General features: G+C 42.6%; 2 protein-coding genes across 5 annotated transcripts in view; both read left to right on the top strand.

Moving 5' to 3' along the window:
- The first annotated feature begins 422 nt into the window (after positions 1 to 422).
- On the top strand, positions 423 to 8,687 carry mrpl39 (mitochondrial ribosomal protein L39). The gene is made up of 11 exons (XM_006804991.2): positions 423 to 443; positions 539 to 589; positions 1,416 to 1,622; positions 1,710 to 1,849; positions 2,039 to 2,138; positions 2,378 to 2,445; positions 3,932 to 4,044; positions 4,164 to 4,229; positions 4,991 to 5,144; positions 5,528 to 5,575; positions 8,548 to 8,687. Exons 2-11 carry the CDS (start codon positions 553 to 555, stop codon positions 8,614 to 8,616), a joined length of 1,002 nt encoding a protein of 333 aa, XP_006805054.1. The 5' UTR covers positions 423 to 443; positions 539 to 552; the 3' UTR covers positions 8,617 to 8,687.
- Positions 8,688 to 12,520: 3,833 nt separating this feature from the next.
- jam2a (junctional adhesion molecule 2a) overlaps positions 12,521 to 15,348 on the top strand; it is a 19,830-nt gene continuing 17,002 nt past the window's right edge. For all 4 annotated transcript variants that reach the window (XM_087836254.1, XM_087836252.1, XM_087836255.1 and 1 more), the window contains exon 1: positions 12,521 to 12,915. In XM_087836254.1, the coding sequence (XP_087692380.1) occupies positions 12,867 to 12,915 (49 nt within the window). In that variant the 5' untranslated portion in view covers positions 12,521 to 12,866. The remainder of the gene's footprint in view (positions 12,916 to 15,348) is intronic.

Below are 15,348 nucleotides of genomic sequence, written 5' to 3'. Positions count from 1 at the left end.
TAGTGCCAACGCTTACTGCAGATTCTGTTCCTGAAAAATCCAGCGGGCATTTGTCAAATTTGGTGCTATTAGAGTCCATTAAGAGGATGAAACTAGAGGGGCATGTGAGACTCCAGATTCAGGATCATAACTTTGGATTCCCTCCAATCAGAATAAGAGGAAAAGTCTTTCAACACATAGGAAGGTATGGAAGCTGATGTGATGCTGAAATATATCTTAGACACCATATGTTAGCAACAGTGTCTGTAAAAAATATTACAGAAGTAAACGATATATTTTATTGACTGGCTTAATACAAAATTACACTAGCTTCTTTGAAACTACTGCCAGCAGCGACACCTGCTGTCGTAAGCTAAAACAGCGTGTCGTTTTACACGTGGAACTTTACCTTCCGAAAACATCAGTTCCTCTACGGACCTAAATATGCGCTGCACACGAGTCAGGCATGGCGTCCTTCAACCATAGACGTTTGTAATAGACATTTATCTGTTTGCTCTGTTGTATCTGTTTGAGGTAATTTTTTTGTGCGTGGTTGTAGGAACAGTCGTGAAAATGGCGAGCAGGACCGTGTGTCGAGTTTTCCAGCGACGTGAGTACCAGTTGTTATCCGTGTAGGACTAGCATATGTAGCTGGTCAGGCTTGTGACAGTTAGCTGTAAGCTGCAGTAATGCTCCTTTAAAGCTGGATTTAATTGTCATAGAAATAAGTAATACAATAAAATATGATATATTTTTTACGGTTATATATTGTAAAGAGAAAGTACTGGAAACAGGAGGGTCACCGCAAGAAATGTTAGAGCAGCTTTGGGATGTGTTGGAACAGGAGATTCCCCTCATGGATGTGCAGCCGACAAATCTGCAGCGACTGTATGGTGCTGTCATGTCAATGTGGAGCAAAATCTCCGATGAATGTTATCAGCACCTTATTGAATCAATAACAGGAAGGCACAGGTTAAGTACATAGTAGTTTTTCAGGTGAAAGGAGGTCCAGCTCAGTGACAGCAGGTGTACCTAATAAAGCGCCTTGTATGTGCGCGGGTGTATAACGGTACAAACTCATGGCAATTTCTAAAACTCTGTTTTAGAGTCACGGTTGGGTACAGCAGACGAAGTAATAATAATGATGATGATGATGATGATAAAAGTCGACTTCTTAGCTTTTGTTTCCTTAAATAATTACAATAAATATTTGTATAAAGGTCTAAAGCAGGAGTCGGCAATCTTCGACATCAAAAGAGTCTCTGAAATAAAATATAAATTACAACATATAGATAACATAGATAATTCACTTCAATTAACCATTAACAGCAGACCTGCTACCTGTACGTTGTGTGTTCAACTTCCTCACATTACAGGATCGTTTACATTCTGGCTTCCTTTAAGTTCTTCTTTCCATCCATCCTGCCCATCCACAGGCTTTGCATCCGCTGCGGCAGCTCAGCGTCCATCTCTGGCTGAGGTACGCAGTCAGCGTAACGCCGTCTTCTCCAGAGAGCAGGCCAGGCAGAGAGCTCTGTACCCCCGCATCGAGAAGATCGAGGTGTCCATGCAGGGCCCCGGGCTGGATGGTGCGCTGCTCGTCATGAACAAAGGAATGTCCACCCCGCTGAGCTGCGCCAGACGTGAGTGAAAATAACAAGCTTAAGTTGCACGTGTTAATAACGTGTTGTTACATGTTTCACTCCAAACAAACGCTCTGTCACTCTCAGATCTGACGGAGCATCATGTGACAAACTCAGCTCTGGCTCTTGTGGACGGAGAACCATGGCCTCTCCACCAGCCCCTCACCCACTCCTGCTCACTCACTCTGCTTACGTTTAAAGACAACGACCCCACACTGGTCAACAAGGTACTTTAACAGACAAACGTTCTCTCATAAATTCAGCTTGCTGCTGAAGGATCACACCTTTTATTTGAGAAAAGAAAATATTGTTGACAACAGAACATCAGAGCTGCAAGTCCAGTAAAGACGTGGAAGCCAGTTTGTAGAATAAGTGAATACTTGAGTGTTAGTCCTGTCCTCTTGTCTTGTGCTCAGGCGTACTGGCGTTCCTGCGCTGCCCTGCTGGGTCAGGTGCTGGAGACCGCCTTCAAGGATGATTATACTGTGGAGCTGCTCAGCACACCGGAAGTGCCAGGTAGAAAACCACTGTTTACCCTGACCCTCAGTATGTGTCTTCAGAAGTTTGACCTCGAGTGTTTTGATGTTTTACCTGGACTTTGTTGACTGATGTTAAATAATTAAAAAAAACAAGGTAGTGTTTAGTTAATGACGTATGTTACATATCTTGATATTTGATATTTAGGCATTTTTTTAAGTGAAAATGTTGCTTTGACATTTCTGCTTCTGCTGTGCTGACTTTGTATTTCCCTGCAGTCCTCTCTGGGGCCTTCTGCTGTGACATGGTGCTCGACCCCCAGCTCGACTCGTGGACTCCCTCTGAGGTGTGTGTATGGTCCAACGCTCTATTACGCCACTGCAGTCGCTGCCGACATCATTTCTGTTTACCTAGATGGTGAATATCCATCTGTTGGCAGCTACTCGTGGCCTCTTGAATACAACCCAGGGCTCGCAAAATTTCAAAATCCCTGGCAGGCTCTCCTCAGTTTTTGGTAGCCCAAAATAAATTTAAGTAGCCCGAAAAAAAAAGAGAACAATTTTCTGACTGATGTTTTGTTTCCTTTACAATATTATAGTTTAATGTATAATATTGTAAAGGAAACAAAACTTATATCAAAAAATTGTTAAAACACAAATTAAAAAATTAAAATCATCAACTTAAATACTTGGTTCTAATTGAACAGAAATTCCTATGAACTTGTAAGAACTGTGTAGAACATGAATCAGTCTGTGTCAGATCCTCAATCTGAAATTTCCACTGAAGTCATGGGTAAGAGGAAAGTGGAACCAAAATCTACAACATTTGCTTTTTGAAGTTTGCAAAGACGGCTAAATTTTGCCAATGGTAGTTCACTCTGTGCAACATAGCACGCTGTTCTAAACAGCTTTTTCGGGACTTCTTGTTGTGCTTTGTTTATTTTTAGTATGTTTTTGCAATTGGTGTTTGTTCTGGGAAAGATATTGCAGACTGGGCAATAATGCATTTCTTGCATTTCTCATGAGTTCTGATGGGTCTTTCTTAAAATTACTGGTCCCAGTAACAAAGGCGCTTGTCGACTCAGACATCGAGGGAAACTCACGACACACCCGGCAGAACATTATGTTATTTAGCTCATCATATTCCAGCCACAGAAATTCTTTTGTCCAAGAAACCAAAAAAGCTGCGCTTTCTTTTTGCCTCATAGTCTGATTTGTTTTGTGGTAAACTTTTCTTTGGCTGCCCCTTCTTCATCCTGATCTGTCTTATTTGGCTCTGCAGAACTAAAATACCTGCATAAATCCATCTGTTTTTATACACACACACATCACGGTCAGCGATTCTCTGTGCAATCAGCCTCTATCACATGTTCAAGTTTGCTGCGAGAGATTTCACTTGTCATGTTTGAATTGTGAGCTAATGAGTGATAAGACGATGCAATTAATCTGTGACTCACCAATACTGCCGCTCTCTATACGCACAGTGAAAGTGGAAGCAAAAAACAAGCGCAAATTCAAACAGTGGCTCTTCAATGCTAATTACATAATTACTCAGCTACATTTGCGAAAGAATGCAAAAGCATGAATATATTTTTCCTTTCTATGACAGCCCGACGGGCAGAGCTGAGTTAGATTTTGGTGGCCCGACTGGGAAAAGCCCTGCGACTCTAGAAAAACCTACAACTGTTCAGGCAGGTTGTAGTTTTTACTGTAAGAAGTAGTGACATCCGGCTAATGTTAAGTTTCTCTTTAATAAGATTTTCCATTCAAAATCAGCTGATGTTTTACTGTCTGGTGATCTGTTTGTCAAGCAAAACGTCTGTTTCTTTTCAGGAGTCATTACGCTCTTTGACCAGAGGAGCCCAGCAGCTCATCCACCAAGACCTGGCCTGGGAGCCTCTGGAAGTGGCGCCCTCTGTGGCACTGGAGGCTTTCTCACACAGCAGGTAGACTGGCATCTGAGTACTGCTCAGCTGTGTAGACAGCTGACACTTCCACGTACCTCCTTTCACGACTCATTTAGTTTTAAATGCTTTATTTGTTGTATTTTCTCCTACTCTGGCAGGTGTAAGCAGGAAGAAGTGGAACAGAAAGCATCTCAAAATCCCAAAGGCACAGTGATGCTCTACAGGTGACGCTGCATTTTTACATAAACAGAGTACAAAAAGAGAGACCTGGCCAAGAGAGCAGCACACAACGCAACCAATGCATGCTCAAATAAACGAACAGATACAACTGATGCACAGTACAAGAAAGAAAACACAACATCCAGATATCGTCATACCTCATATGCAGTAACATATCAAGAGCGGGACCACCTTTAAGAGCAGTCACTTAAACTAAGAGAACTATTTGGCACTGAAGTTGGTACTAAACTCGAGACAGGTATCCTAACTTTAGTTAGAGTTTATGAATTTGCGTCTCCTTTGACTTTGCAGGCTGTGCTTCTGCATTTAGCAAATATGTGTAACAGTATTTGGACACTGAGCAAACACCAGTAGACTGAAACTTTCCTTATTGCACTGCATGACGGGCAGAGTAGAATCTTTCATTATTCCGGGGCGATCGTGGCTCAAGAGTTGGGAGTTCGTCTTGTAATCAGAAGGTTGCCGGTTTGAGCCCCGGCTCGGACAGTCTCGGTCGTTGTGTCCTTAGGCAAGACACTTCACCTACCGCCTACTGGTGTTGGCCAGAAGGGCCGATGGCGCGATATGGCAGCCTCGCTTCTGTCAGTCTGCCCCAGGTGCCTCCACCAGTGTGTGAGTGTGAATGGGTGGATGACTGAGTGTGTAAAGCGCTTTGGGGTCCCTAGGGGGGACTAGTAAAAGCACTATACAAATACAGGCCATTTACCATTCCTGAAGTCAACCAACCATGTACCCGTTTTGGTAGATGCGGCGACCATGTACTCCTGAGTGGGGGCCCCCTGGTGGCCAGAACAGGCCTGTGCTCCCAGTATGAGGTGACGGCCCTCCACAGCCTGGGACAGGGATCCTGGGGCCTCCATCGTCGAGCACAGGGCCTCTCCCTGCCTCTGCAGCTTCAGGTGAGAAAGTGTGTTTAGTATAAGCTGTATATATAGGAACCAGTTATTTCTTCCAGTATCTTCGCACATACTAAGGACACTGGCAGGTTGAGTGACATATGATTGTAAACTTCATACATGTTTTAGTGCTTTGATTGTTAGGACTGTAAAAGTGATGTAAAGCAGTCCAGCCCACATTAAATAAAAGCTTTATTGTCCATGTTTTTCTGATTTAATATCCTTAAAAGCGCTGCAGCAGTGGAACAAAAGCTAATCAAATGGCACTTGATTGTCCATCTGTTACAACAGTTTTTCATGCACAATTGCCAAGAATTGTGTGATGTATAAAAAGCACTTTATTGTGTCTACATGTGCCTCCAAGTCACGTTTTCCTCTCTCTGCAGGCTCACCACACAGTCTGGAGGAAACTGAGGCAACGGGCAGAGAAGCTGGTAAGAACAGCAAATGTGCGTCAATCTAATAAAAATATGTTAGAGCTCTTTTAGCTCTGAAGAACTGAAACCAGCCCAGAGAGAACTCTTAATGTCTGGACGGTGTTGAGTATTTGTCCAGTAGCCAGAGGTTAGGATTTAGCACTCTGTTTTTATTACCGTGCATTATTATGTTGGCAAAAACCGAGACAGGAAGTATCGCGGGCTGTAATCTCAAGGAAAAGGCAGGTCTCATCCTCCTCATGAAGGACAAAGGCTGCTTTCTGAAGTCGACATCAAAACCACAAACGCCGAGTGAAGATCCGAGGGGAAAATATTTTTAAATCTCTGCATGTTCAAGGCTCTACTTCTAGACACGTGGATTGATGCGAAAGGTGAATCCGCTCCGTCTGCATAAGCGAGCTTGACTCGAGCGCTGAAAGATAGACGCATCAATTCTGCAAATTCAAACTAGGTTATGAGTTAATTTTGGATGGAGCCATCAAGGCGAAATAGATTTCGCAGCAGCCTTTCTGGCATCCACGGTGCATCACTGATTGCGTAATAAAAAAAAAAATGTACTCATTATTAGACGCACTTAATTTGGCAACTGATGATATACTGTGCTCCATGGCCTACATTTTATACACAGAGATGGGATACTCGGGGAATTGAAAATGGCACTTTTAAGAACAAAAGTCTGAAGACCTGAGTTGGATTGATATTAAAATTGTGAAATATTTGGATCATATATTTATGGAGTTTTTAAGAGCGCAGGATTAGCATGCAGACCTCCTCCAGGAGAGGCTGCACATCAGTTTTATAGTCTTGGAGGTCACTGTTATATATTATCAGCCAACCTTCTAATACATGCCGTGTTTGTTGTACGAAGGGCAGCCGCCCTGTCCCGTTTGTCCCATGTTATCAGAACGTCGCTACCGCTAATCAGTGGAAGAGCTATAAAGTGAAAGAGGCCTAGAAGATCTCTGAAGGACAGCTATGTTGCACCATAAGAAAGCATATGCAGGCAGACATGCCAAATGCACCTCCTCTCCTTCTCTTCTGCAGCCTGCAGTGGCAAACAGACGTCATTTTAAGACCACATGAGTGTTTTTCATTCCTTTTAAGCAGCCCGAGGCTGGCTGTTCTTGTCACGCTCAGCTCTTTGAAATAAAGCTGTCTTTCCTTTAATGTGGAGGGAAAAACTGCTGAGAAACAACCTTCACTATTAAACAGTTAAACAATGGCTGGATTCACTGCAATGCTTCAAATCCAGATTCGTGTGTTTTTATTTCAGCCTGTGCCTTTAAGTGTGATTATTAATGATCAATTATTATGAATCTGGTAGGTTAAAGGAATAGATGGCAGTAACTCTGTTAGCATCGTCACCATTCTGGTGCCTGACATCATATTGTGAAGTGTAGATCGGTCTTTACAGTGAAAGTCACCGTGTTCGTGACTCGTGTTCACCGTTCAGCTGTTTTTAAGTCAAAGCAGCATTTCATCAGATGATGTCATACTACCAAAACAATTTTCTAAATTACAACATTTACCGTGACGATCGAGCGCAGTTTAAATCGCAGCGTTTGAGGGTTACAGATGTTGTGTTCGCTCAACATGGCAGGAGGTCTTTAAAATGACCTGCAGCGTCCTTTTGCTTTAGGTGATTCTTCTGCACCGTTTTGCAAATGATAATGCTGGTATGAAGTGGGGGGGCTTGGAATTGCAACAGTTCTCTCTCTCTGATAGACATGCAGCTGGTAAAATAAATATTGAACACGTCACCAATTTTGTAAGCAAATATATTTCTAGGGTGCTGTTGAGATGAAATTCTCACCAGATGTCAGCAACAACCTGCCCAATCCACACATGCAAAGAAATCAAAGATAGATGGTGATGACAGCTTTTGGCCCGTTCTTCCACACAAACAGGCTCACATGGGTTCTTTCTGTAGATCATCAGCTGGATTCGGGTCCGATGATTGGCCCGGCCTTTCTAGCAGCTTCATTTTCTTTCTCTGAGAGTTTCCTTGGCTGTGTTTGGGAGCATGTTCTCCCTGAAATGTCCACCCTCGTTTCATCTTCGTCATCCTGGTAGATGGGAGCAGATTTTAATTTGTCCATTCACCCTTGCTCTAATTATATGAAGGAAGTGCCATATGCTGAAAAACAGCCCTGCACCATGATGTCCCCACCTTCAAACTTCACTGTTGGCGTGGTGCTTTTGGGGTGACATGCAGCGCCTTTGGACCTCGATGGTTTGATTTCTTTGTGTGTGTGGATTGGATAAGTTGCTGCCAACAGCCAGTGAGAATTTCATGTTAATAGCAGCTTTAGAAATATATTTACTTAGAAAATAGATGACATGTTCGATACTAAAACCCGCCGTACATCTAGACAACAGAGAGAGACACTTCAGTTATCTAAATGGACTTGTTAAGGTTTATTCGCTGAGATTACACGAATGTTTTTCTTTTAAAATGCACACATTTTGGTTATTTATATGTCGCATCCCTGCTTCTAGCTCTTGGTCTTCTCAGAAGGCTCATAAAGCGTCTGAATCTTGCACTGATGTCAAATTGTCTGGCCTTTTTGACGGGCGTAATTTGTTACATCATTAAGTTGAAAGATTAGTGTTATTTGGTTCACCCCCAGTATGTGCCAGCCTACGGACTCTCCAGGAACAGGTTTATAAAAACAGCGAGACGTGGGCGGATGCGTTTTGTGAGCCGGCTGCAGGCAGTAGGGAGGCATGTCCCCTGTCTGCCTCCAGCTGGCCAAAACACCACCGCCCACACTGCAAACAGATTCTTCCAAATTTCCCCCCACGGTGGGCATCATGCCCCCACAACCCACTACCACCACTACGGAAGCTTTCTTTTTGCAAAAAGATATTTTAGCTTATTTCTAATGAAAGTAGGATGGAGAGGGGATGTAACGGTTTTAAAATGTTAGTTTCTCTTCTCTGTTTTCACGTTTTTGTTTTCTACACAGGTGGATGTGCCTGAAGTAGCAGCTCCACCATCTCCTCCCAACTCACCTCAACTTCCAGCCAGCCACTAACCACCTCTGTAACCTTCCACGTAAACACTTTAACTGATTAGATCATTTGTTCAATAAATGTATAAAAATATGTGAGAAATCTCTTGCATTTATTTATTGTCTTATTTAATATTGCTGCAAATTGAAACGAACGGCAGTATTGTTGCGCAAAACGCACCAGCCTTTGTATTCGGCGTGATTAACAGTCGTGATTGTGGGTGGGTGCGTTTGTTCGTGTATCAGCAGTTTTCCTTAACAACAAAAGCTGTGTGCGTGCATGCGTACATGTGTAAATTGGCCAGAGGTCAGGCAACAGTGCATCTGTTGCGTCTATCACTTGGCAAACAGGTGGCTCTCAATCCTCTGAGTGCGTTTGGCATGTGTGAGCAAGCCTGAGGGTTTGAGTCATGAGGCAGCATCGTTTCCCTTTTTTTCTCCTTCTTCCTTCTTGATTCCTGGTAAATTGACACATTCGACAACAACACTGAGATTTATGCAAGAGCTACATCATCGTTTGATCTACAAGTTGCAATTGTAGCCTGAAATCTACGGTGTTCGATACTTTAAAGTAAAAACATTCCTTTATATCAGTGGTTCTTAACCTGGGTTCGATCGAACCCTAGGGGTTCGGCAGAGCCTCCGCTGTGACATGCACGGCTCATTTTGTGCACCAGTAAAAAAACATATCTATGTCTTGAATTTGAAAAGAATCATATTTTATTTTTCACTAAAGAGGGGTTCAGTGGATGCGCATATGAAACTGGTGGGGTTCGGTACCTCCAACAAGGTTAAGAACCACTGCTTTATATGCTTTAAAATTAAAAGAATCTGCAATGAAACATTCTGTCCGCTAAGTTTGATACACATAGCTGTAAATAAATTATCAATAAAATTGCAAAATAGGGGAAAAAAACTGAATAAACAAAATTTACATTTTTCACAGAAAGTTTGGTGTTTATAAAACATCTGCAAATATTAGTAAGCTGTCAAAACACAGTTAACAATTATAATTAGTGTAATTTCACAGACTGTATTTTATAATTGTGCTGTTTATTTTCAAATAAACCATAAAACTGACTTATGGAGAAGGACTAATAGAAAATCTGAAAAGATTTATTCATAAGGCATGCATAAGTTTAATGAGATTGAACAATAAATGTTAATTGCCTGTGAAATTACAGACTTGGATCATTCAATATAATTTTACAAAACTACTAAAACTTTCCATAAATAGAATAGTCTAGTCATGAAAGACCAAACAGTATTTTGTAATAATTTCATTTTTTATAACGTAAAAATAGAAGAAGTAAAGGGCTAATTCAGGAAAGTGCTGCAACCAATCAGATTCTTTTGTTATAGTTTTGATTAGAAACAAAGTGTAAGGGGCGGGCACTCTGCAGATTAATGTCAATGCGAGTTAACTGTCAAATCTGAGGGATGCTTGACGGACTTTACACAGAGGGACACTTACAAGGGGTCAGTGTGGAAAAAGTTCAAACAGAAAGCCAGCAACGTGGAAAATTTTAATGGGTGGAAAATGAACAGTTTATAGATTGAAGCAGGTTAAAGTGTGTACTTGAGATAAGCACTGTGGGCGTGGCAACCTTCGAAAATTGTCATCTTACTATATAATAAACCCAAATGGTAACTGTAGCAAGTTTAAGCCTCGTTGAGTTTATTGTAGCAGTATTTGATCGTATTATTAGGTATTTGTTTATCATTGTTACGCATGTAATCGCCATTTAATATATATATATATATATATATATATATATATATATATATATATATATACACACACACACACTGTGTAAACTTAAAGCTACAGGACTATTTTCCAACTATTTTTGGACTATTTTCCAAAACAAGAAAAAAAATTCCATGTTTAAATAAAATGTCTTTATTTTTCCGTGATCGTAAAGTTCTGTTTATTCACTGTAGTTTTCTGGCACACCACATGCTGCACTATTACTGTAGGTGGCTGGATGGTAGGGGGGTTGTTTTGGTTTGTCTGTTTTTTTACAGTGTACACTCTTTAAAACACTGGCTACATCTTGTTTAACATCTGTTTATTGACTAGTTCTGGTAAAGTTCCCATATCTGGGATACATAAAGTATGTCTTATGTTTAATGGCTTCCAGTGACAAGGAAAATTGATCCCTTCTTTGGGTGTCTTTAGATCATTTGAGATTAAAAGTGAATGCCAGGAACCATAAAACAGAAAAAACACCCATTTCTGGTCAAATTATTATGTTTGTTTCTCAGTAACATTCAACTTTTCCCAAATTGGATTGGAAACAATGTAAGATTGCACAAAGTCTCTGGCCAGAAAAGCTGCAAACTATGCAGCTGTTGTCCCATCTCAAGCATCTTGCTGCTAACCCCACCCCCCACCCACCCAAAAACACCCTGACAGTGTGTGAGACACACCCAAACACACATGCCTCAGATTCAGTCCCAGTCGAGATGTTTGACTCGGTGCCCTGATGCCCTGAATTCCCCTCTCCTGCAGCACTTTAGAGGTGTTTAGGAACTGGTGCTGCACAGATGATTAAAATTGAATAACTACAAAAATACTGTGAAATAATGCATCCTGACAAATGAATTTATGTCCTTCTGTTCTCCATTTGTTCAAAAGGTCTGTAATGCAATCTGCGTGCCTCGCTGAATCTCTTGTTGAGTAATTGTTGAGGAATCAATGCTCTGCTGATGAGTAATAACCCGTCTTTCTCTGGATATAATCAGCATTCAGCTTTCTATTGAGGAAAAAAACTATTGTCATGCATTTCAGGTTTAATGAGAATTACTTTGCTTAAATAAGCTTTTGATTGCACCATACTTTAAATGTCAGTGCTTTTTTGTCTCTGTTAAACACTCGTTATTATTTAAATCCATCAGAATTACAAAATAGTTCTTAAAAAGATCGTGAGCAAAATCATAATTGGACAGGATCACTTTCAGAACCGCTTACAAGACCTCATGTGAAATCCAAGTGAAATCATGAGCTCATACTCATAAAACACAGGGAGATTTTCAGAGTTGACGAATGAATAACTTGAAAGAAAATTCTTTGCCCAACAACTCGTTTTCTGTTATGGTGGAAAAGCTGAAATACATTTACTGTTTTTGAACCTTGAAGGTGCAGCACAGTTTTAATGACGCCAACTTTCTGCTCTTTAAACCCAAATTAGTTTTAATTAATTTAGAGAAAATATTTGGGTTTGTTTTTGTAGCTACTGTGGACATACTGTAAAAAAACACAACAAAAAAACAGACATTGCTGTTCTTTGCTTTGGCGTAGTATGGTGATTATCATTAAGAAAAGCTAGCTGTAAAATCTACAGTTTAAAGTTCAAAATCTACACACAATGTTCATCAGGTGGGCCAAATTGCAGTTTTTGCTGGGCCTATTCTGCGCCCGGGCCTTATGTTTGGCACCCGTCCTTTCATAAAAACGCAAACGATTTCAAACCTTTACAGTTCTTCTGTTAACTCCTAATTCGTAGTGTTGCATCTCAGTGTGCGTCCTCTGCTCCGACAGATCACCTGTTTCATGATTACTGAAACCAAAGAGATTTTTGAGCAACCCGGTAACATCAAAACTGTTTAAATACTCCATATTGATTCTGACTGTTTCTAACAAACTTGTCTCCAACATTGAAGGAAGAAACTGTAATATGTGTGTGTGTTTCTGCGTGGAGTGGGCCTCAAAGTTCAGCATAACTCGCGGGTCTCCCTCGGGGTTCGGTATTAAGGCGACCACACCTTTGCTGCCACACCACCGCTATGTGGCCACTTGGCAGTGCAGTGCGCGTCTTGGACACGGCGCTGCGCTCTCGGCGCTCCGCCGCTCTGCTCATCAGAGCTCACTCCGCCCTCCCTCCCTTTCTCCCTCCACCTCAATCTCAACCAGCCGCCCAGCGAGAACAGAGAGCATCCATTCGCGTCTCTCTGACAGTGACAGAGGCTGCTCGCCATTGCTCACCGCACTTTTCAGCCGGGACGTCGATCTCGCTGACTGCTCCGTGCAGAAGTTGCGACTTCACGCTCGTCTGTTTCTCGTGCCAGGAGCTGAGCGCCGGGTCGGTCCGGTTGCTTGACACACACGCACACGCGCGCTCACACACCCTCCCGGGAGATCAGTTTATTCCCTGGATGCCGGATGAATTATCTGGGAGTTGCGAACAAGTGAACAACAAAGCCGAGGCTCGGGATCTGCCTCCTCGCTCCTTCCTCCGAAGACGAGACTCCAGGCAGAGTTGGGGACGATAATGATGGGGACGTCCCTGTATCTTCCTGTTGTGATTTTACTGATGCAATGTAAGTGGAAAATGGAAAGTGTTCATTCGAAGAAGTTGCTCTTACAGTGTTCCCTTTTATTTACTTTTCTAGACGAGGGCGAAACCATTACGAATCATTAAGAATCGATTCTTTAAAAGGTGCTTGAAAGCCTAGATGTTTATATTGTGGGGAAATTATTCTACGGATTTTCACTGAAGTCATAGTACAGCGTTGGTCTGCTTTCTATAAACATGATTTGGAAGATGAATATATCGAGGAATTTTTCATTTCATGTTTTTTTTTTTCTTTTTTGGATTCACGTAATTGTTCATTTGCAACTCCCCCCGCCGCGGTTTAGTTGAACCCCCTCTGAGAGAGTGGGCCGTGGTGACGGTGCAGCCAGGCTGGGTTCCTACGAGCTGGCCCTAAAGTTGTATTGGCCTGGTGCCACTTAAGGGTGTGGGTGTTATGTTGGTGGCGGGTGGGTACCCATTTTTGGCAGAATAAGTCACAGATCTGCGCGTGAGGTCAGCGTTTGGATTTCTACCAGAAACTTCAAGCTGGTTTTCACCGTGACGCGGAGTTTGTTTGTTTGTTCAGGGGCGGTGGAAGGGAAGAAATCAGGAAATTGGAAACACAAAACACAAAAATTTAAAATGTATTTTAAGGCGCAAATAACAAGAAAACATCTAAAGAGGGCTGATCATCCTGCACGGAGACGCAGGAAGGAAGAGTGCTGTTTGGGGCTTGAGCGTGAGATGGATGTGATGAGACAGTGAGAGTGAGTCACGCGCATTTTACTCACATTTCGCCACCTGTCAGGACTCCGGGTCAGAGTTCACAGAGCTGTGTGTTTTCAGTCCCGCTGTGATAGAAATCACTCGTCATGTGGCTCAATTGATGGATGTCAGCAGGTGAGAAGAGCACCACTGAGACCCCCCCCCCCCCCCACCCCCACCCCAGCTCCACTGCTACTTGTACATTGCATTGTTTAAAAAGGGAAAAGAAGAAGTAGAAGAGGAAATGTTTTGGGTGGGTCTCTGGCAAGTGATCCTGAAGCTTCTATGTCACCACACACACACACACACACACACACACACACACACACACACACACACACACACACACACACACACACACACACACACACACACACACACAGTTTAAGTAATATCCCCAACCTCACCCTCTCGCACACATATATCCACACATCAACTCCCTCATATCAACCTCTCCCTCTCACACACACACTCTCATGCTGTGTCTGTCTGAGACAGCTGTTGCTCACAGTCTTACAGTCATACACAGACTGGCTTTGTTCAAATGGAGAACACACACACACACACACACACACACACACACATACGCCCGCACAGTCAGTCGTCATCCTGTTTTCCTGAGCACCCCCCCTCCACAGCCTTGAAACGTGTTTGCCCTCCACGTTCATGCTATCTACATCACGCAGGCAGACAGGATATTTCCTATGGGTCCATCTCCCTCCCTCTTTCATTTGTTCTCTGTTAATTTGAATAAGTGCCTTAATTATTACTGCGCCATGCTTTTGACCTCGGCACAGCCCTGGCAACACCCGCCTCAGTGTCTGTAATACTCAGAAAGGACCGCGTAATGAGAGTAAAGCTGAGTGCCAAGGAGTGAGCGTGCCATCCTTCTATTTTTTGCTCAGGGAAGAGGGTGGCTGTCCCTCCTGTGAGTTTAAGCAGTAGCACTGTTTGATTGATGTTAATGCCATGCACGACATCCGTGTGTGTCTGTGTGTGTTTTAGTTTTTTTCCGTCCTGTGTTGGTGCTATTGTTAGTCTTTCCCGTGCTTCAAAACCACCACAGGCCCACAGAAGCAGCATTTTAATTACCGCTGTGGCCAAATCCGATGCTATATTGGAGAATCACCAGAGACCTGCTGCTGTGGTACTTATTATAATAATCTTTTTCATCTGGCAAATCTAGTGCAACGCTGTAGCCCCTCATTAGGCTATTTTGCTGTTCACTTGACCAAAGTAGTTGAAGTCCACCTGGATTGGTGGAAAAGTGTAAAACAGAGTTGATTTTCAACCCCTAGTGGTCCATACTTATGTACTGTGTAGTTAGTCTGTAGTTAGGATACTCAGCACTCGGTGCCGGTAATAGTCCTGCTAACTGGAAATGATGTTAACCCAAATCAGTCTGCTCTGTCTGATGATGGTTTTGTACTCATCTATCAGGGCTCCGTGCATTAGCTTCTATGGATGTTCCAGTTTTTGGCCAAGATCCCAGATTCGTCCAGGATTCAGTGTGGTGGTTTACATATTTGCCTAACAATCAAAGTCAATCCTGGAAGGAGATACAAATCTCTTTGGGACTCGGTCAGGAAAGGCGGTGTAAAAATCAGCCAAATGAAAACATGCGGTGCGCTCTGACAACCTCCGGTGACTAACGGAACAATTTGGAGATGTTTTGCATGTCTTATAAGATTAC

Source organism: Neolamprologus brichardi, chromosome 23, assembly GCF_056152115.1.
Source record: "Neolamprologus brichardi isolate AB-2024 chromosome 23, ASM5615211v1, whole genome shotgun sequence".
NCBI lineage: Eukaryota > Metazoa > Chordata > Actinopteri > Cichliformes > Cichlidae > Neolamprologus > Neolamprologus brichardi.
The sequence above is the reverse complement of the archived record's forward strand: the minus strand, read 5'-3'. Positions and strand labels throughout refer to the sequence as shown.